The 23,785-nt window shown below is 44.3% G+C and overlaps 1 protein-coding gene across 1 annotated transcript in view; it reads left to right on the top strand.

The window, feature by feature from the left end:
- Positions 1-22,142, top strand: part of LOC144504123 (contactin-associated protein-like 5) — a 922,207-nt gene extending 900,065 nt beyond the window's left edge. Inside the window, exons 24-25 of the mRNA XM_078229299.1 lie at positions 15,520-15,591; positions 19,349-22,142. Of these exons, the coding sequence (XP_078085425.1) occupies positions 15,520-15,591; positions 19,349-19,545 (269 nt within the window). The 3' untranslated portion in view covers positions 19,546-22,142. The remainder of the gene's footprint in view (positions 1-15,519; positions 15,592-19,348) is intronic.
- The last annotated feature ends 1,643 nt before the right edge of the window (positions 22,143-23,785 follow it).

Genomic DNA, 23,785 nt, shown 5'->3' with positions numbered 1-23,785 from the left:
AGTTACCTGAATTTTTTTACAAAATCAACAAAATTAAGGTAGAGTTAATTGCATTCAAATATTTCTTTCATTATTGTTCCCACCCTCTCAGCTCTATTATCTTTATCCATTATTGGATTACCTTTTTTTCAATTTCCTTTTCTAATTAAGTGCCCATAAAAAGATAAGAAAATGTGAAAGTGATTCCAACAATAATGAGGCTTTAAAGATTGATTTAGTACATTTCACGTTTTTCCATTTTAAATGTCAAGCTTACATTTATAATAAATGTCACTGAAAATTATGCCTCAGCAATGTACATTAGCTGGTCCGCCCTATCTTTGTGCGTTACTTGCATAATTATCTCTGTCAGAATGAGTACGCCAGTAACCTTTTGCCATTATGCTACTTAAGCTAAAACCTCAGTCATGCCAAGATCTGCAGATAACATAGTTGGAGCCTAACCCCCATTCGTCCAGCTGGAAAATGAAAAGCTTTTATTTGAACTATCTCATGATCTGAAATACCATTGAGGGAGATCGCTGCATTTGTACTAGCACCTGTTTGTCTTGTTCACACATCTTATTCTTTCAAATCCCTTGTCAGAGATGGGCTGAGTGTGTTGCTTCCCTTTGAGTGTTCGTCCGTATGAAATCACAAAAGTGTAGATTGCAATCGAAGTGCCTGCTTGCTCTTTTCTTCTCTGGAATAATGAAGGACAGTTCAGTTAATTAATGCTGGTGTTGAATCCCTAATTAACTAGTCACTTGGTAATAAAGAACTTGAATATTGCTGACAAGAGAGACATCAATCTTTTCTTCTGCAGTATGAATTGTGGTGATCATTTGAAATTTGGTATTCTTGTGTTTGTCCTAAAAAGTGCAACAAAAGTGCTTTTGGCAACAAAAGACTGATGTCTTTACACCAATATTCAAATTTGTCATTATGTGGGGCTAAAAATAACAGATTGGTTCAGTGATGTGCTCTGTTTTAAAACTGTTGAACTCCTGGAATTTATAATCACAACTCTCATGCCCCTAGCCACCACGAAAGTGAATCCCCTTAACTCAGCTATGGGTACAACTAAATACAAATCAAATCAAAGGCAAAAGAGTCATCATTGCACACCCTCATCTACAACACTGCTGGTTTCAAAACATCACTTAGAGATACACAGAGATAGCATCCGAGAATCCATAGAGTGCAGAAGAAGTCATTCAGCCCATCAAGTCTGCACCAACTCTCTGACGGAATATATTACCCAGGCCCTCGCTCCCGTCCTATCCCTGTGACCCCATACATTGGCTCATCCATCTAACCTAGCTATCTTGGAGCACTAAGGGAGAATTTAATATAGCCAATCCACCTAACCCGAGCATCTTTGGACTCTGGGAAGAAACCAGAGCACCTGGAGGAAACCCACGCAGACATGGGGAGAACGTGCAAACCCCACATAGACAGTCACTCAAGTCTGGAATTGAACCCAGGTCCCTGAAGCTGTGAGACAGCAGTGCTAACCATTAAGTCAACGTGCCACCCATAACCCGATGGTTATAACCGTACCTCTGACACCTTCACCAGCCCTACTACTGCTTGAGACCTCTTCTGCTCCAACAATCCTGGCCCCTTGCATATCCCTGGCTTTCTTTGGCCCATCGTTGGCGGCCAAATCTTCAACTGCCTTGGCCCGAAAGTCTGGAATTCCCTTCCTAAACCTTTCGCCTCTCCCTCCTTCTTTAAGAAACTCCTTAACACCTGCCTCTTTGACTAGTCTTTTGATTATCAATCTTAGAGTTCCCACAGTACAGAAGGAGCCCATTTGGTCCATCGAGTCTGTATCGACCATAATCCTACCCATGCCCTGTTCCCATAACCCCACGCATTTACCCTCTAATCCTCCTGACACTAGAGGCAATTTAACATGGCCAATCCACCTAACCCTTTGGACTGTGGGAGGAAAATGGAGCACCTGGAGGAAATCCACGCAGACACGGGGAGAACGTGCAAACTCCACACAGACAGTGACCCGAGGCCAGAATTGAACCTGGGACCCTGGCACTGTGAGGCAGCAGTGCTAACCACTGTGCTGCAATCTGTCCTTATAACCACTTACGTGGCTCCATGTGAAAATGTGTTTGATAAAGTTCTGAGTGTGAAACACCCTGTTAACGATGCACAGAAATATACGCACTTTGAGACAACCTGAGGCTACATATGTCACTGGCTGGAATTTTCCAGCTGTTCACACTGGCTGGATCTTCCGATCCCCCTGAAGGTGCATCCTCATTGTAGGTTCCCCTCCAACTCAGACAGTCACCCGGAATTGAACCTGGGTCCCTGGAGCTGTGAGACAGCAGCGCGGGGTATGGGGTGCATTCAACGGAAACCCTGTTAACAAGGCTGGGACCAGAAAATCCCACCACTGGCCAACGGCAGGCTACCTTCGCCAACGCGTAACCCGGGGCCAGTTGCACGGAAAATCCTGACCACAATATAAATGCAGTAAAAACAGAAAATGCTGGAAAAATTCAGCAGGTCTGGCAGCATCCGTGGAAAAAGAAACAGAGGCCGGGATTTTCCGGTTGCTCCTGTCCCAAGTCCCAAAGTCAAATTTTCCACTCTCCTGTGAGGAGTCCTGCTGGGAGTGGGACCAGAAGACCCCGGCCAGAGTTAATGGTTGGGATTCTCTGAACGCGCTCACCTCAAAACCGGAGAATCCTTCCCGAGGTCAATGGACCTTTTTATGGTCAACCCCCCACCCCCCCCCCGCCCACTACGGTTCCTGTAGCATGTGGGACGGGAGAATTCACCCCAATGTTTTGAGTGGAACACAACTTCTTCAGAAATTACTCTGGTCAGAACTTTCATAGAACCATAGAATCCCGGCATTCCAGGAGGAGGCCGATCGGCCCATGGATTCTGCACTGATCTCTAACAGAGCATCTAACCCAGGTCCTATCCCCGTAACCCCACATACTTACCCCAATAATCCCCTCTAACCTACACATCTGAGGATACTAGGGGCAATTTAGCATGGCCAATCCACCTTGCTTTCCAGCCGCTTACTCCATCGGGATTTTCTGTTCCCGCCGATGGCGCATTGCTGCACTAGTTTCCTGGCGGGGTGGGGCGGCAGGGAGGCCATAAAACCTCACCCGCTGTTTCTCCCTCCACGGAGATTTTCCAGCATTTTCTGTCCTTATTTCAGATTCCAGTATTTACAGTATTTCATATTTATATTCACGCAAGCTTTCTTTAATTAACCGATTGCGGACTCAAAGCAGCCAAAGTTATGGATAAAAGAAAAGACCTGAGACTAAAATAAAACTGACAAAAACATTCTAATTGAGCAGTTAAAGTGGAGAAATTAAACACAAAATATAGAAAGGTGAAGACATTAGAAATACAGTATTTATGTCCCACTCAATCCCATCCAAAGTAAAAGTAAAAGTTTATTTATTAGTCACAAGTAAGACTTACATTAACACTGCAATGACATTACTGTGAAATTCCCCTAGTCGCCACACTCCGGTGCCTGTTCGAGTCAATGCACCCTAACCAGCACATCTTTCAGACTGTGGGAGGAAGCCGGAGCACCCGGAGGAAACCCACGCAGACACGGGGAGAACGTGCAGATTCCACACAGACAGCGACCCAAGCTGGGAATCAAACCTGGGTCTCTGGCGCTGTGCGGCAGCAGTGCTAACCACTGTGCTACCATCCTGCCCCCACCAGGTTTAAGCCACAATCCCCAGCCCTTTTGCAACTTAAAATCCCTACATTGCAGAAGGAGGCTATTCGGCCCATCGAGTCTGCACTGACCACATTCCCACCCAGGCCCTATTCCCACAACCCCACATATTCACCCTGTTAATCCCCTGACACTAAGGGGAAATTTAGCCTGGCTAATCAACCTAACCCGCATATCTTTGGACTGTGGGAGAAACCGGAGCGCCTGGAGGAAACCCACGCAGACACAGGGAGAATGTGCAAATTCCACACAGACAACAATCCAAGGCCGGAATTGAACCAGTGAGACAGCAGTGCTAACCACTGTGCCGCCCAGTGACATTTGACTGACATTTCGCCGCAGCGTGAAATGTGAGCATCTCAAGTCAGGAGTCTCTTGAAGTAACCATGGTGCAAACTCCAAAAAGCACATCTCTCAACACTTTCCACTAATCTCTAAATGTAGATGTCCTATGATAGCAATGGAATGTTACATCAATTCATCGAGAGATGCATCATAATATATATTCCCTGCTGAGTAAAGCACTTACTCTGATGTTAACACTGCTGTTAATGAGCTGAACAACCAGTGGAGCAACACGAAATAGACTCTCAGCATTCCGCACTAAATGAATCCTTAATGGGGAAGTAGATTTTTGAGGAAATATGTTTTGCTCACAGTACTCCCATACTCTCTGAAAAACATAACAACGGCTCGCGTTGCTGTACAGTCAGAGTCATTGGCCGGTAAAATCCTGCCTGAGATCAACGGAGAATTCTGTTCCACGAGCCGCACCCGCCCTGTTTCCGGAGGGGTGAGGGAGGGGGGGGTGGTGGAGTGGGGGGGGTTCTAAAATTCTGGCCATAAAGTCATGGTGATTTACAACATGGAAACAGGCCCTTCGGCCTAACTTGTCCATGCCGCCCAGTTTTTGCCACACATCTAGTCCTAATTGCCCGCATTTGGCCCACATCCCTATATGTCCATCTTACCCATGTAACTGTCCAAAGGCTTTTTAAAAGTCAAAATTTTACCCGCCTTTACTGCTACCTGGCAGCTCATTCCAGACACTCACCACCCTCTGTGTGGAGAAATTGCCCCTCTGGACACTTTTGTATCTCTCCCCTCTCACCTCAAACCTATGGCCTCTAGTTTTAGACTCCCCTACCTTTGGGAAAAGACGTTGACTATCTACCTGATGTATGCCCCTCATTCATTTATAGATCTGTAAGGTACTAAAATGTTGCAGGAGTGTTATCAGGCTAAATTCAACACTGTTGGACAGGATTTTCCAGCCTCACTCGTCCCGAAACCGTAACGTCCCGCCCGAGGTCAATGGACATTCCCGTGCACCGTCCCTCGCCCGCTCTGATTCCCATGGCGGGTGGGCCGGTAAAATTCCAGCCTATGCCTCAGGACGGGGATTTCAGGATAGGTAGGCAGCTTGTTGGCAGAGTGGCAGGTTTTAAGACTCAGCTTCATGGAGAAGGAAGAGGCAAAGACATTTCGGGAATTGCAGAACTGGGGACTGAGGCGGTCGAAGGCACTGCTGCCAGTGGTGGGCGGAGCTATGAAAGTCAGGGAAATGTGGAGGCCTCCTCCCCCGGTGAGTTAAGGGAGGGCTGAGAACCCCCACCCCGACTTTGTAAGTCTGGTGTAAGCTACGGAGAAAGGGAGGGAAGAAGCATGGAGGAATTCAAGCAAAGGGATTAAACATTGTGAAATGGAGTCATTGTTGGATGGTAAGCCAATCCAGGTCAATTTTTAAAAAATTATTTCACTGGCCAGCACTTAACATAGAACATAGAACATTACAGCGCAGTACAGGCCCTTCGGCCCTCAATGTTACACCCATCCCTAATTTCAATTGAGAAGAGGATGATGGCAAGCCAAATTCTTGAGGTGCCACAATCCATGTTTAGGGGAGAAGTGGTGCTGTGGTATTGTTGCTGGACTTGTAATCCAGAGACTCATGGCAATGTTCTGGGGACCTGGGTTTGAATCCCACCACTGCAGATGGTGAAACTTGAATTCAATAAAAATCTGGAATTAAAAGTCCAATGCTGACCATGAAAACCATTGTCGATTGTTGTAAAAACTCATCTGGTTCACTTTAGGGAAGGAAATCTGCCATCCCTACCTGATCTGGCCTACATGTGACTCCAGACCCACAGCAATGAGGTTGACTCTTAACTGCTCTCTGAAATAGCCGAGCAAGCCACTCCATTCAAGGGGCAAGTAGGGATGGGCAACAAATGCTGGCCCAGCCATCGACTGCCACATCCCATAAAGAATAAAGAAAAATAAATGCAGTGTGGGTATCCTCGACAGTGGCTCAAGGGTTTAAAGTTTAGTTTTAAAGTTTATTTGTTAGTGCAGACTTGATAGGTCGAATGGCCTCTTCTGCACTGTCAGGATTCTATGATGTCACAAGTAGGTTTGCATTGACACTGCAATGACGTTACTATGAAAATCCCCTGGTTGCCACACTCCGGCACCTGTTCAGGTACACTGAGGGAGAATTTAGCATGGCCAATGCACCTAATCAGCATGTCTTTCGGACTGTGGGAGGAAACCAGAGCACCTGGAGGAAACCCACACAGACACGGGGAGAATGTGCAGACTCTGCACAGACAGTGACCCAAGCCGGGAATCGAACCCGGGTCTCTGGCGCTGTGAGGCAGCAGTGCTGCCCTGTGCACTGCAAAGGTGGTATATAAATGAATATTCTGCCTCTATAAAAATTTCTAATGCATGTTCAAATGAAGTGTTGTGACCCACTGACCCATATTTTTATACGTATAATAGATAATACTTTCATAGCCGTTCATACTCCACTGATATCTAATATCTAGTGCTGCAAGGTATTCATCCATTCCATCCATACACCAGGGGGCATGGCTAAGCCAGATATTGGGAAGGCTTCTGCTATGTGAAAGTGTCAGCTGCCCGTCCCCGGGTGGTAATTCTGATTGACCGCTTAATTTGCTAAGTCTGTGTTTTATCGAGAGATTTCACAGAGACGTCTCTCTCTCTCCCTTGCTGTGACAATTAAGGAGCGATCTGTTTTCTCACAGCGGCAGCAGGAGCTAGCTGTGTTGTAAAAGTGTGAAACAGCGTGACTGGCGATTGGGAGAGTTAATAGCTTCAGCCTTTATTGTTTTCCATCACTATGGAGGGAAATAGATCATTTACAATGACCAATCACGTTCAGTAATTGTGTTGGCTGTGACTCTGTGATTGGCACGCATGCGGCTGAGCCGGGACAGTGTTGGTTCAGGCTCCAGTTGAACAAAAAAATCTAGACTGACAGGCGTGGGTGGCAGGGTGGCACAGTGGTTAGCACTGCTGCCTCACAGCGCCAGGGACCCGTGTTCGATTCCCGGCTTGGGTCACTGTCTGTGTGGAGTTTGCACGTTCTCCCCGTGTCTGCGTGGATTTCCTCCGGGTGCTCCGGTTTCCTCCCACATTCTGAAAGACGTGCTGATTAGGTGTGTTGACCCAAACAGGTGCCGGACTGTGGCGACTAGGGGAATTTCACAGTAACTCCATTGCAATGTTAATGTAAGCCTTACTTGTAACTAATAAATAAACTTTAACTTTAAACTTCAATGCTGCACTCAGGAAATGCTGCAATGTCCAAGATCTTGCCTCTTGCATGAGCTGGCGAACCGAGATATCCATCTGCACTCTCAGAGGAGCATAAAACATCCCAGCGCACGATTTGAAAGAAGGGCAGGTGGAGTTCTCCCCTGAGTCCTTAATATTTATTTATGGTCAATGCACCTAACCAGCACATCTTTCAGAGTGTGGGAGGAAACCGGAGCACCTAGAGGAAACTACGCAGACATGGGGAGAATGTGCAAACTCCACACTGACAGGGACCCAAGCAGGGAATCGAACCCAGGTCCCTGGCACTGTGAGGCAGCCGTGCTATCCACTGTGCCACCGTGCTGCCCAGTGCTATATAAAGGTGCCATATAAATGAATATTCTGTCTCTGATAATAATTTTTATTGCATGTTCAAATGAAGTGTTATGACCCACTGATCCATATTTTTATAGGTATAATAGATAATACTTCCATATCTATTCATACTCCGCTAATAATTGGCTAATATTTATCCCTCATCCAACACTTAAAAAAAGATAGTCTGGTCATAACCACATTGATATTTATAGCACTTGATTTGATTTGATTTATTATTGTCACATGTAATAGGATACAGTAAAAAGTATTATTTCTTTTGTGCTATACAGACAAAGCAAATAATTGGTAGAGTAGTGCTACGCATCCCCCCTTCCTACCTAGCTGCTGCCTCACAGGGCCAGGGACCCGGGTTCGATTCCTGGCTTGGTCATTATTTGGATGGAGTCTGCACATTCACCCCATGTCTGTGTGGGTTTCCTCCGGGTGCTCCAGTTTCCTCTCACAATCCGAGAGACGAGCCGGTTAGGTGCATTGGCCATGCTAAATTCTCCCTCAGTGTACCCGGACAGGCGCCAGAGCGTGGTGACTGGGGGACTTTTACAGTAACTCCGTTGCAGTGTTAATGTAAGCCGACTTGTGACACGAATAAATAAACTAAAATTCAGGATCTACTTAGTGAGTTCTCAGCAAGCGCTACAATATCGGGCATAGTTGTTCTTAAAAATTCAATTAAACAAAACAATTGCAGTAAATGCTCTTTATTCTTGCTTCAGTAATTTACTGGCACATGGTTTCCAAATGTTCCCCTTTAATTAAGTATTAGTGTCTAGGAAACAAATATATTTGGGTGTTTTTGCATTTGTTTCTCATACATTATTTTTATTCATTCAGCATTCACCAACGTGAATAGCCCACAGCGCGCAACACGGACACACACAAACACACGCATGCACAAATACGTATAATTTAAATTAAAATTCAATAAATATTGAACCTGAGGTTGACCTACAATGAAATCCAGAGTCTAATTGGATATTGCTGAAATTCCCTGATGCTGTTAGGTGCTTTATTATAACAATTAGTTTATGATTACTACCATTTATTTCCTTTTAGTAATTAAGAGAAAATGATTTTACCTTAACAACTGTAAATCAAGATTTTATTGCACTGCGGGCAGTTTTTACAATGAGGTCTGAGAAAAGACAAGAATGCATAACACAGTGAATACCTATTTTCTTGCTGTTGCATGTTGCTTCTTTCATTAAGAATGGCATGGTGGCACAGTGTTTAGCATTGCTGCCTCACAGGGCCAGGGACCCGGGTTCGATTCCCTGTGTGGTGTCTGTGCATTCTCCCCGTGTGTGCGTGGGTTTCCTCCGGGTGCTTCGGTTTCCTCCCACAGTCCGAAAGACGTGCTGGTTAGGTGCATTGGCCATGCTAAATTCCCCCTCAGTGTACCCGAACAGGTGCCGGAGTGTGGTGACTAGGGGATTTTCACAGTAACTGCATTGCAATTGTAATAACTCCACGGAGGCGACAGTCCCGTCACCAAGTTACTTTATTTACACCATACATCTGTACACGGCCGGCTCGCCAGGTGCTCCCTGCTGAATGCAGGCTGGGAGTCTGACACACCTGCTTTAAATAGGGAGCATGAGGCTCCCTGATTTAACCATCAATGAAGACTCATCAGGTATTTCTTTTGACACCAATCAAGTAAACGAACTCAAATTAACTTAGGGATAAGACTCATCAGGTAGTTCGTACTTTAGCAAGCGAGCCTCATTAGCCTGGCTGAAGTCATCACAGCAATGTAAGCCAACTTGTGACAATAATAAATAAATTTTAAACCTCATGAAGGAGATTTTCAGCTATGGAGGGCAGAACAACAGGGTGAAATGTGATGGGCAACAGTGCCAAGGTGAAGGAGGTGAAATGCAGGTCAGGACCATGCTGTGTATGGATGACAGTATGCCAGGTTTGGATATGGAAGACTATAGAATCGGATGGAAAGCACAAGGTTGTAACATGGCTGAACATGAAGTTCAGTAGGACAGGATTGTTTCAAGTTTTATTTATTACTGTCACAAGTAGGTTTACATTAACATTTCAATGAAGTTACTGTGAAAATCCCCTAGTCGCCACACTCCGGCACCTGTTTGAGTACACTGAGGGAGAATTTAGCATGGCCAATGCACCCTAACCAGCACGTCATTCAGACTGTGAGAGGAAACCGGAGCACCCGGAGGAAACCCACGCAGACACGGGGAGAATGTGCAGACTCCGCACAGATTGTTCCCCATGCCGGGAATTGAACGCGGGTTCTTGATGCTGTGAGGTAGCAGTGCTGACCACTGTGCTACCATGCAAACCAGGATTGGATTGTCAGGGTGTACAGGTTTTCTGGAGTTCTGTTTGAACACCTTTGTAACATTTTCACCTGCCTCGTATCATCCTTTAATTAGCAATGGACAGACATCTTTTTATGTACTCGTCCATCTCTCACTGGGGAACACAGTGATGCTTATATTGAGTCTACAGCACAGCTGTCCAGCCCAACTGGCCCATTTTCCACATAAGCCTCCCCCCATTCCCTCTTCAACTATCCCCATCAGCATATCCTCCTATTCCTTTCCCCTTCATATGCTTATCAGCTTCCTCTTAAATGTTTGATTTGGAAAAATGTACTACACATATAAATCTGTGTCGGGAAGTAGAGAACTTGCACCAATAATTAATTTCTCTTCGATTTGCTCTAACATTGTGCTTCAAACCATTTATTTAACCTTCACCCATCCGTTGCAACTATGTGGCTTTTCATAGAATCCCTACAGTGCAGAAGGAGACCCTGTTCGGCCCATCGAACCTGCAGCGACAACAATCCCACCCAGACCCTATCACCGTAACCCCAACCCCATGCATTTACCCTGTTACTCCCCCTGACACTAACGGTCAATTTAGTATGGCCAATCAACTTAACCCACATATCTTCGGAGTGAGGGAGGAAACCGGAGCACCCAAAGGAAACCCACGCAGACACGGGGAGAACATGCAAACTCCACACAGCCAGAATTGAACCCAGAACCCTGGCACTGTGAGACAGCAGTACTAACCACTGAGCTACCTTTTGTTTCAATTTTTTATTTATCACTAGCCATCCTTTCACATTAAGGTTCCAATCCAGAGCCAGGTCTTTACACATTATCAGCCCCTTGCTTGCTATCGGAGCTGGCAACATCTTCTGAATCACGGAATCATTGAATGCTACAGTGCAGAAGAGGCCTTTCGGCCCATTGAGTCTGCACCGATGCACGAAAGGCCCTGACCTGCCCACCTAATCCCACTCACCAGCACTTCTGACCTTATTTCCATTTGAACACTTACGGAGAGTAGACTAAGAAAATGCTGGAAACACCCAGCAGGTCAGGCAGCACCTGTGGGGCGCACTGACTTTTAGGTTTAAAGAACAGGGAACTGCGACGAATCGGGTGGCTGTTTCTAAGTGCAGAACAAAGGTGTGATGGGACGAAAGACCTCATTCTCTGCTGTACAATTCTATCTTTAAATTTACAGTCAAATTAGATCTGCATAGTGTAAATTAGCATGTTATCAGCCCACTTAGAGTACAGTGTGCCAAGTTTCCAAATAATATTTATAGATCTAGATTACTCGACCTGCCATCATCGATATATAATTTCAACAATTGAAGGATCATCTGCTCTCATTTCCAATTTAATAATCTTCCCACCACCCAGCCCTCCCATGAGTACCAGTACATTAATTTTTGATTATAAAATATCATAGCATACCATTAAATTCTGATTTTTTTTAATCCTGTGCTGACAGTATTATCTGTGAGCTTGTGTGTGTGAATTCTTACAATGACAGGTCTATTGATTCAAGCAGAACCATATCAGCATTATATTATTGTTGGCCACAGTTTTCCATCGAGTTCAGTTTGCCTGGTTATTGAAACAACTCTGCACAGTTGTAATGTACGAACACTATTTTAACACTTACTTGATACGTACATACACAGGAGCATACAAATTAGCAGCAGGAGATCACTCAGCCCATCGAGCCTGCTGTGCCATTCTCTAAGATCATGGCTGATCCGATAGTAACTTCAACTCTACATTTCCGCCTACCTCCAGTAACATTTCACCCCCTTGTTAATCAAGAATGCTTAGGTCCATCTTAAAAATTTTCAAGGACTCTGCTTCTACTGCCTTTCGAGGGACAGAGTTCTGGAGACTCAACAGCCTCTGAGAGAAAACAGTTCTCCGAATGTCCGTCTTAAATGAGCGACCCTTTATTTTTAAACAGTGAACCTTAGTTCTCGATTCTCTGACAAGAGGAAACATTTTCTCCACATTCATCATGTCAATACCCCTCAAGAACTTAAAGGTTTTGATCATGTCACCTCTTATTCTTCTAAACTCTAATGGGTACAAACCTAATCTCTCCAACCTTTCCTCATAAGACAACCCAACCGTTCCTGGAATTAGTCTATTATACCTTCTCTGGACTGCTTTTAAACAAATTTCAATCTTTCCTGAAGGACAAATTTTGGAAGGTCTAATACAGATGGAAAATTTCAGTCAATGGCAGAACCCTTAAGAGTATTGATAGACAGAGGGATTTGGGTGTACAGGTACACAGGTCACTGACAGTGGCAACGCAGGTGGAGAAGGTAGTCAAGAAGGCAAACAGCTTGCTTGCCTTCATTGGCTGGGGCATTGAGTTTAAAAATTGGCAAGTCATGTTGCAGCTTTTTAGAACCTTAGTTAGGCCGCACTTGAAATATCGTTTTCAATTCTAGTCACCACACTACCAGAAGGATGTGGAGGCTTTGGAGAGGGTACAGAAAAGATTTACTAGGATGTTGCCTGGTATGGAGGGCATTAGCTATGAGGAGAGGTTGGAGAAACTTAGTTTGTTCTCACTGGAATCACAGAGGTTGAGGGACAATCTGACAGAAGTTTACAAGATTATGAGGGGTATGGACAGAGTGGATAGTCAGAAGCTTTTTCCCAGGGTGGAAGAGTCAATTACTAGGGGGCATAGGTTTAAGGTGCAAGGAGCAAGGTTTAAAGGAGATGTACGAGGCAATTCTTTTTACACAGAGGGTGGTGAGTGCCTGGAACTCGCTGCCGGGGGAGGTAGCGGAAACAGATACAATAGTGAATTTTCAAGGGCATCTGGACAAATACATGAATAGGGTGGGAATAGAGGGATGTGGTCCCCAGAAGGGTGGGGATTTTTAGTTCAGATGGGCAGCATGGTCGGTGGAGGCTTGGAGGGCCGAAGGGCCTGTTCCTGTGCTGTAATTTTCTGTGTTCTTTGTTCTTTGAGATCAATACTGTTCATGGTACTCCAGATGTGGTCTCACCAATGCTCTGTACAATTAAAGCATAAGCTTCCTATCTTTGTAATCAATTTTCCTTGCCATGAGTGATAACATTCTATTAGTTTTCCTCATTACTTGCTGTACCTGTGATTCATGCATTAGGACATCCAGATCCATCTGCACCCCAGAGCTTTCAATCTGTCACCAGTTAGATAATAAGCTTCTTTTTTATTCTTCCTGACAAAATGGACAATTTCACATTTGTCCATGTTATACTCCACTTGCCAGAATTTGCCCAGCCACTTCATCTCTCTGTGTCCCTTTGTCACCTCCTTATGTCCACTTCACAATTTACTTTCCTACCTATTTTTGTGTCATCAGCAAATTTATCAACCATACCTTCAGTCCCTTCATCCAAGTCATTTGTATAAACAAGAAAAAGTTGGGGCTCCAGCACTGATCCCTGTGGCACACCACCCATTACATCCTGCCAACCAGAAAAAGACCCATTGATGCCAACTCTCTGTTTCCTGTCAGCCAGCCAATCATCAACCCATGCCAATACGTTACCCCCAAACACCAAGAGCTTTTATTTTCTGCAATAAGCTTTGGTGTGGTATGTTATCAAATGTTTTCTGGAAATCTCAGTGCAGTACACCCACCAGTGCCCCTTTTTAAGGGGAGGCGGTGGCCGAGTGGTACTATTGTTAGCCCATTAATTCAGAAACTCAGTTATTGTCCTTGGGACCCGGGTTCGAATCCCACCACGGCAGATAGTGGAATTTGAATTCAATTGTAAAAAATCTGGAATTAAGAATCTATTAATGACCATGAAACCATTTTCGATTGTCAGAAAAACCCATCTAGTTCACTCATGTCTTTTAGAGAAGGAAATCTGCCATCCTTACCTGGGCTGGCCTACATGTGACTCCAGAGCCACAGCAATGTGGTTGACTCTCAACTGCCCTCCAAGGGCAACTAGGGATGGGCAATAAGTGCTGGCCAGCCAGCAACGCCCATGGCTCATGAATGAATTTTTAAAAAATCCACAACACATGTGATTCCTTCAAAGAACTCCAGTAAATTGGTTACACATGATTTCTCTTTCACAAAACCAGGTTGACTTTGCTTGATTACCTTGAATTTTAGTTAGAAAAGGCACAATGTGTGGACAGGCTCTATTTACTATTCACACACAAGGCCCTGTCCTTTGCAAACAGAAGGATTATATCCAAGCATTGTGCCTTTTTTAAACAAAACCAAAGCTTGGGAGACAGCCATTTCCTGGTTCACTCCCCATGGCAATGCCTTGATCAATGAAAGTCAACTTGCCTAGTTTGACTTTAAACAAAAGCTTGGCGGTTACCTGTTCCCTAATGCATTGTCCATGGCAACACCTCTACCAATCAAATTCCACTTACCAACCAATCAACATCCTCTTCTGATGTAGTTAAAATCGGTGTTTCTTTTGACATTTGTTCTTTTTGTAATTCTGTTCTGATGAGTGCAGGATGAAAAGTTTGAGAGGACATTGTTTTTTTTTCCCTCAGTATTGATGCGTGTTTTTTAAACCAGCGAGAAGTTTTGTGAGATGGTGAGCTGAAATCCCCAGATGACTTTTTCATAATCCTGATTTCTGCATCAATAATGGTAGCTTGTTAATGTATGTTAGCCTGGTGAATCTAATTATCCTTTTAATTCCTCTTCTTTTCTGACTTGGAAGAGCATATATAAACAATGTGCAATTAAAAGCGGATAATTACAAATATAAACCATTTGTATCTCATCCAGAAACTAAAGATGATTTGATGTTGTATAATCATGGAAGCTGTGAACACATTTGTTTTGAGTTCCTGTGCCAACATTTTATGAAGGGATGGGGTTTGCATCTCCATTAGACGATGATTTGCATTTATACCTTTCATGATCTCATGACATCCGAAAACACTTTACAGCTAATGAAGTACTTCACTGGTGTAGAGAAACCCATCAGCAGTTTGTACACAGCAAGCTCCCACAAACAGCAATGTAGCAATGAACAGCCGATCTGTGTGATGATGCCAATTCAGAATCGTAGCATTCCTACAGTGCAGAAGGAGGCCTTCGGCCCATCACATCTGCCCCGACTGTCCGACAGAGCCCTATCCCCGTAACCCCATGTATTTGCCCTGCTAATTCCCCTAACTTACACAACTTTGGACACTAAGGAGCAATTTAGCATGGCCAATCGACCTAACCATCTTTGGATTGTGGGAAGAAACCGGAGCACCCGGAGGAAACCCACACCAACACGGAGAGGATGTACAAACTCCACACAGACAGTCACCCAAGACCGGAATTGAACCTGGGTCACTGGCATAGTGAGGCAGCAGTGCTAAGCACTGTTCAAAGGAGCTTCATTGGTTGTAAAGCACTTTTTGGCATCAGATGGTCATGAAAATCTCGAAATGAATGCACGTTTTCCTTTCTATTGTTGATCATATCATGAATCCATAATTTGCTTATGCTGTGAGTTCCTTTTCCACTATAGATGATTCCAAACCCACTGAGGAGGAGGAACCTTTACAAAATGCAGTCAAAAGTGATTCTGCAGTCATTGGAGGTAGGAAATAAAGCTGTGATATCATTAAAGTCTTTAAAAGGCTGGGGTTGAGGAAGGAATGATTTCTTGTGTTTTGAGGAGCTGAATGGGCAACTCTTGTCACCATGTGGATGGTGCCGCAACAAGCCAAGAGCTGCTTCCGAGGAATCAGATTGGGCAGTGTGAGTCTAGTCAAGGGGGTCTAATCGTGGAAGTCGGGATGGGGGTCCTGGTCGGAGCACTGGGTGTCGGGGGGGGTGGGGGGGGGGGGGGGGGGTGGCGGGGGCTGGGGGGCCCGGCTCAGAGGGTGTAGGTATCGGGTTCTGGGGGTGAGGGTCGGGGAAGGTAAAGGTTGGGAAGTGAGATGGGGGGAGATGGGGGTCTAGACAGGGGCAGGGTGTCGGGTTGGGTCAGTTCAGTAGGGGTTGGGATGCAAGGTGGGGGTAAGAATTGTAAGAAGTCTCACAACACCAAGTTAAAGTCCAACAGGTTTATTTGGGTAGCACGAGCTTTCGGAGCGCTGCCCCTTCATCAGGTGAGCGGAGGATTGGGTTCACAAACAGGGAGTATATAGACACAGACTCAATTACAAGATAATGGTTGGAATGATACCCATTCCAACCATTAATATGTAATTGACTCTGTGTCTAAATATGTCCTGTTTGTGAAACAAATCCTCCATTCACCTAATGAAGGGTCAGTGCTCTGAAGTGTTGGACTTTAACCTGGTGTCGTGAAACTTCTTACGATGCCTACCCCAGTCCAATGCCGGCATCTCCACATCAGGGGTAAGAATTGGTGAGTCAGGGTCGGGTTGGGGCAGTGGGGAATTCCTTGAGAGTGGGAAATAGAATGGGGCGGGGGGTGGTGTGATGCTGTGGGTGGGAGAGTGGGGAGTTCCCTGGCAGGCTGGGACTGTGAGGGGTGTCCCGCGCGTGTCTGGGTGTTTAAAATAGTTACGCTGAAGTTGTTTTATTTCTTCTAACCCTTTCAGAGTAACTATGAGTGCAAAACTGACAGAACCATGTAAAGTTAGTGATTTAAATCACTTTGTCGAATGGTTCCTAGCCCAGCACAATAGTCCAGGGGGAAGTTACCACTTCTGGATAATTGCCGCGTCAACCCTTACCTGCATCCCCATCCTGGGAAGCCAGGAGGTTACAGATATATCGTGGCCTAAATCTCTGGCAGGGTATTGCAGAGTGGGGTGGTCCACCTTCATCTTGGCCTTGTCAACATTTAAGTATCGGTAATGGACTCAGTGGCATTTATCATGGAATCATGCCAAATAAGGAATCCTAAACTTGGTGTACCAGGCTTGGGGTACATCTGCAGTTCGACAAAAGAGATTATCAGTGCGTCAGCTGTTTTATTTATCTTTCAGATTTAAAACGAATGCATTATAATTGGCCTGACTAAAGTGTTGGGATCTTCAAGGGAGTAACTGTGATGGTCTTTAGAAAGTACAAGGTTCCTCTCAAAAAAGATTCATGGCTACAGTGTACACTCTTGGGGGCAAAAATAAAACAGAGAATGATTAATGATTAATTGGCCACATGAGAAGCAGTGGAGAGATATCAATAATAATCCTAATTGGGTAGTGGAATTTGCAGTTGAATATTAGCATGACTCCCAACTTCTTCAGAATGTCTTATAGTGGCCTGAACAAAGGTGACATCATGTTCTCATTGATCCAAAGTTCTAGAAAAAAACAATATTTTATATTGAAACCATAATGCTCAAAGACCAAAGTTTTGGAGAGTGTTAAAGCTCAAAGTCATTCAGAAGTATGGGGAGACAATGTCCTAGTGGTATTATTGGTAGACTATTAATCTAGAAACTCAGCTAATGTCCTGGGGATCCAGGTTCGAATCCCACCACGGCAGATGGTGGAATTTGAATTCAGTAAAAAATATCTGGAATTAAGAATCAACTGATGACCGGGAAACTATTGTCGGAAAAACCCATCTGGTTCACTAATGTCCTTCAGGGAAGGAGAACTGCCGTCCTTATCTGGTCTGGCCTACATGTGACTCCACAGCCACAGCAATGTGGTTGACTTTCAACTGCCCTCGGACCACTAGAGATGGGCAATGAATGCTGGCCAGCTAGCAATGTCCAAGTCCCATAAATGAATATATAAAAATAATTAAGCTGATGTCAGAGAAGCGACATGATGGCCTCTTTGGTACACGATGGGCAGGGTTTTACAGCCTCGCTCATCGTGAAGCCATAAAATCCCACCTGAGGCCAACGGACCTTCCCATGCTTCGACCCCACCCACTCCAATTCCCATGGCGGGCAGGCCAGAAAAATTCCGGCCAATGTCTTTTTTCCGATACGAACAATCTAATCACACTTTAAGTTGTATCTGATGGCCAAAAACACCTTTGGCAAGTTCATGACAATGTCCTAATCAAAGAAAAGCATTTCAGTGCTGCAAATTGCAAGTAATTCATGCTGATGCTAACATTGTAAGAATTTCTTCGCATTATGTACATTAAGGAGTGTACACAGAGTTGTGGAGACTTATAGACTAGTTGATACAACATTGAAAAGTGCCTTTACATCACAGGCAACAAATAAAATGCCAGAGAGGATCCACATGATCCCGAGAATGTAAGTCTGAGGAGATCACACTGACAATCCATAAAATAGCAGTGATGACATACAAGTGAAACATTGAGGTGAATTTTACCGCTTAGCACTTCCCAGCAAAGCTCTGCAGAATGGGAAGGTTTACTCTATGGGGAATTTATGTATTTGGTCTATATCTTTCCATGCCATTATAAAATTGGGTGGCAGTTAGCTCAGTGGGACTGTGAGGTTTGTGATGCAGAGTGATGCTAACAATGTGGGTTCAATTCCCACACCGGCTGAGGTGACCAATGAAGATGGACCAATAAAGATGGCCTTCTCAACTTTCTCAGCCTGAGGTGTGGTGATCCTTAGGTTAAATCACTGCCAGTCAGCTCTTCCCCCCTCAAAGGGGAGAGCAGCCTATGGTCATCTGGGACTATGGCGACTTTACCTTTTTATCAATCTCTTCACTGAGAAAAATTTAAACTATCTGCCCTTTTAGGAGACTGGGAAATGAATCAGAAACAACACTCTCCACCTATGTAAAACCTATGGCCCAAGGCATTGTGTAGGAATGCTATCAAACAGAATTTGACACCCAGCCACATTAGGCCAGCTGATATCTCCAGCACTGGGAGGTTTGTCAGTGCTCACTGACTAAATTCAGACAGAGCCAAGATGGCTTCCAGCATGAGGGACAAGAAGGTTGCTAGGTACCTATGTCATTGTACCCCAACAGGAGTCAGAGAAGGCAGAGCAAAGACAAAAAGATTTACAGCAAGCACAGTTGCTTTGAAATAACAATGACATCGGGTGGCACAGTGGCACATTGGTTAGCACTGCTGCCTCACAGCGTCAGGGACCCAGGTTCAATTCTGACCTTGGGTTACTATCTGTGTGGAGTTCGCACATTCTCCCTGTGTCTGCGTGGGTTTCCTCCCAGTGCTCCGGTTTCCTCCCACAGTCCAAAAATGTGTGGGTTTGGTTGGTTGGTCATGCTAAATTGATCCTTTGTGTCAGAGAGATTAGCAGGTTAAATATGTGGGGTTAAGGGATAGGGCCTGGGTGGGATTGTTGTTGGTACAAAATCGATGGGTCAAGTGGCCTCCTTCCTTCTGCAATGTAGGAATTCTATGGCTTTACTTGGTTAAAAGGAAAGAAACAAAACTGAAAAAATGTATTTCTTTTCTACTGACAGGTGTTATAGCGATTGTGATTTTTGTCATCCTGTGCATCTTTGCTATAACGGGACGCTTGTTGTACCGGAACAAAGGCACTTATCAAAATAATGAGCCAAAAAGAACGGAATACGCTGAGAATGCCGAAACTGCACTGAAGAACCACGCCAATTACCAGGATTCTGTAAGCGAAGGCAGGAAGGAGTATTTCATCTGACAGTGATACAGACTCTCCTCATTACGACAGTCACAACAGCAGATTAATAATACCACAGCCAGGACTCGCTGTCTGTGCCATGAGTTAGCTTCAGACTCTGCAGACTAAATGGCCAAAAGTTAGCACAAAATACATGGCATATGGCAAATGACTGGTTCACACTTTTGTTTACCTGACAGCACAGGGATATAACCTATTATTTCCTGCTAACTCAATGCCAGCTCAGGGGAGTAGATTGAAGAATCCACGAAGTTAGGGTTACAAACACAGCAGCTATTAATAAAAATGTATTGACACTGCTCCTCAGAGAGATGTAAAACATGAATATGAACTTTTAAATGTAATTTTTAAATGGTTTACCTTCACAGGATTTATTTCCGTACCCTTTCTTTTTCTGGAAAGACCAATTTATTTACCCATTTAGCAGGTCAAGTTTCAATAGATTAACAAGCTAATTTGTGTGCTAGTTTATGGTGAGACCTGCATTCTTTCTAAGCAATTGATTTACTATTGCTAATTTGGTGATCAAACAGACAATTAGATGAAGCTCAGCATATACGGTCATAATTGCTTATATTATAGTGTTAGCCTAAAGAACTCCCAGCTGGTTCCTATTGAAACTAGAAATTACTGTTAATTAAATCCAGAAAAAGTAAACTATACATATTAGTCACAAGTAAGGCTTACATTAACACGGCAATTAAGTTACTGTGAAATTCTCCTAGTCGCCACAGTCCGGCGCTTGTTCGGGTCAATGCACCTAACCAGCACATCTTTGGACTGTGGGAGGAAACCGGAGCACCCAGAGGAAACCCACGCAGACACAGGGAGAATGTGCAAACTCCACACAGGCAGAGACCCAAGCCGGGAATCAAATCCGGGTCCCTGGCACTGTGAGGCAGCAGTGCTAACCACTGGGTCATTGTGCCGCCCCCAATGAATCACAATAGACAATATTGCAATCTGTTAAGATCAGAAGCTAAAGTCAAACAGGTTAACTGAAAAGCTCTAGTCAGTTAAACTCCAGCTGTGCCCCAACACATTCTCAACCCTTGAATTGTAGCATCATGAGCCTATGTCCTTCAGAGTGACTCGTGGCACCATGTCAGCCAATGAATTGATAACAGGCCACGACATATATGGCAGGAGGCCGACAGCAAATAGACTAAGATTTTAGAGCAAACAATGCCCAGCAAAAAGAGTCTAATTAAAGGGAGTCTCTATCAACCACTGCAAACAGAACTCATGGCCAAAACTACAGAAATGTCCCAGCTGAAAGCAAGATCCTGTCTCCAGTAGACTGCAGTGAGCAGAGGATAGTTAACATGAAAAGACTGTGTGCGTAAAATAGATCCAGTCACCCATGGGGAAGTGCTATCTTCAGGAGTGATTGTTGTGAGAATTAGCCAATCCTCTCCATTTTGGTTGAGATTAGTGCTTTCTCTGATCCTGGCTAAGCAGAGTGCGTTTCAATGGGGATGGTGTGCTAACCAACTAACCTAAATCAACAAACTGTGGGATAAATTAAAACATAGCCTCTGAATGGGATACTGTGTTAAACAGAATCGCAAAGGAAACGTAAAACATCAAAGCAAAATATGATTGAAAGGAAGTGTGTGTGCACTCTTTATCATGCAAAGAGAAACTCCAGTTCTATGGACTTCTTGACAGTTTGATTGGTCATGGGTTTCAGATACCTTATGGACCAACCAAAGTTTGATTCAGTATCTATTACTTTGCAAAATTTGAACTTGACTTACAAAAGTAAAAAACCTGAAGGAAAATGACATCTTATCGAATTGAAATATAAGAATTGACAATGATGAAATGTTCCCAGCTGACCATGAGGGATGGAATCATTGGAAAATTCCAAATTTTAAATCTTAAAAATGCATCTATCTGTTTTTCTCATGCTTAAGTGATACATTTGATGATATAAGGACACAGGACCACGAGCTACGGACTGGAGATCCATGATCCACGAACAGCATACATTGCTAATGGGAATGACAATCTGCAGAGGCGATTAAATACCACAAAGTGGGAGGTTAAAGGTACACAGAAGCAACACTTAGGTGGAGACACAGAGCCGGGCTGGAAGAGAAGACAGAGAACTGAAAACTGAGGAAAATCAGGTGGAGTAAAAACAAGATGATTTGAAGGAAGCAGACACAAGAAACAATGGATTTTTTGAATTAATTTTAGCTGGGTAACATAAAGGTCCCACATCACCTTCACAGCCACTGGACACAAGCTCAGCATGGAAACATATAAAGAGGAGGATCCCACTCAGCTGCTCGAACCTGTCCTTCCCTTCATTCAGATCATGGCGGTTCTGTACCTTAACTCTATCTGCACGTCTTGGTTCGTAGCTTCTCATCCTCTTGCCTGACTAAAACTCTTGTTTACAGAGTTCTGATCAATTCACGGAATATCCTCCTGAGAGAGAAATCTCTCATAAACCCAATCAATCACAGTTACCATGATTTAAAGACAACACCAAGGATTTGCATTTTTATAGTGCCTCGAATGTGGTAAAAACTCCCAAGGCACTTCATGATAGCATTATCGAACAAAAGTTGACATCAAGTCACATCACGAGAGATTAGAGCAGGAGGATAAAGAGGGGAGGGTTTTGGGGATGAATTGGGGAGTGAAGGGACCTTAGCAATTGAAGACATGCTGGCAATAGTTTTTTTTTAATTTATTCACTGGATGTTGTCTTCGCTAACAGTGTCAATATTTATTGTTCATTCCTGATTCCCCTTGAAAAGGTGACAGTGAGCCTATTGCTTAAATAGTTGCATCTATGTTACAGTTGTACTTAAAGTGCTAGCAGGAAGTCGCAGAACTTTCAACCAGTGACAGTGGAGGGACAGCGATACAGTTCTGAGTCAGGATGGTGTGTAACTTGCAAATCATGGTGGTGAGGTGATGGTGTTTCCATGCACCTGCTGTTCTTGACCTTCTTGATGGTAGAGATTGGGGATTTGGGACGTGCTGTCCAGGGCCATACCTCTTGAGATGATTTGCACAATGGAGGGAGTGAAGATTTAAGAGTGGCAGATGGGGGCGCTGATAAGTGGATTGCTTTGTCATGGATAGCTTCATGAGCTGCATCCAGTCAGTGCCTTGTTGATGGTGAAAACATTTTTTGGAAGCGAAGAGATGTACCACACTCTGCAGAATACCCAGCCTCTGTCCTGCTCTTGCAGTCACTGCAATTTATGTGGCAGGTCCCACTAAGTTAACGGTGGCCTTCAAGGTATTGGTGGTGGGGAATTCAAGGATAGTGATACCATTGAAAATAAAGAAGAGGCGGTTAGGTTCTTCTTGGTTTGAGATGGTCATTGCCTGACACTGGAGTGGGTTCAAATGTTACTTGTAGACTGATCAATCAGAGATGCTCAAGAGGCTGGAAACAGAGGAGCACAAATATCTTGAGGAGGAGGTTACAGAGTTAGAGAGGGGAGGGAAATGGAGGGATTTGAAAACAAGGATGAGAATTTTAAAATTGAGGCATCGCTTGACCAGGAACCAGTGTCCGTAAGCAAGCATCGGGGGGATGTGTGAGTGGAACTCACTGTGATTAGGACACAATCAGACAGCACAGAGGGAGGTCATTATGAGTGCATTGGCTCTTTGAAAGAACTAATCCTTGTTCTTTTTCCTGGACTTCTTATTCCTTTCAAGTGCATCCAATTCTCTTTTGAACACGTTGGCCTATAAGTTGTGAGAGACTTTAGAAATAAGTTAATCAGGGGAAGCAATAGCAGGCAACATGACACCATTATTCCTCAATCTCAGACTCCTCCAGCCTGCAGTTGTTGAGAACCCAACACCGTTGAAAATAACATGAGGGGATTCCTCGCTAGTTTTACCCCAGCCCAGGCCCCAACACCCTGGGAGATAGGCAGGACAATCTGTTGGCCGCTTTGGACTCTGACACTCCCCGATTCCTGCCTCAAGTTAAAATCAAGCCTCAAGTCTCTGGCTCAAAACAAAAATGTCAAAGTCAGAAACTGAAACCACAGAATACCTCCAAAACAGAAGATGAGGATAACACAGAACCAAACACAACCCTTTCGGAAGCCAACTTCTTCGGAAATGAATCTGATTTTTCTACGAGCAAAATAAATGCTCCCCTTGGCTATTTAGAACTGCAAATGGCCAAACAACACAAGAAAGGTTTGGGATTATAAAAGAGAACAACTTTCCTGTAGATAACGTGTAATTAAAT

The sequence above is a fragment of the Mustelus asterias genome, chromosome 14 (genome assembly GCF_964213995.1).
Source record: "Mustelus asterias chromosome 14, sMusAst1.hap1.1, whole genome shotgun sequence".
In the NCBI taxonomy this organism is placed as follows: Eukaryota; Metazoa; Chordata; class Chondrichthyes; order Carcharhiniformes; family Triakidae; genus Mustelus; species Mustelus asterias.
The sequence above is the reverse complement of the archived record's forward strand: the minus strand, read 5'-3'. Positions and strand labels throughout refer to the sequence as shown.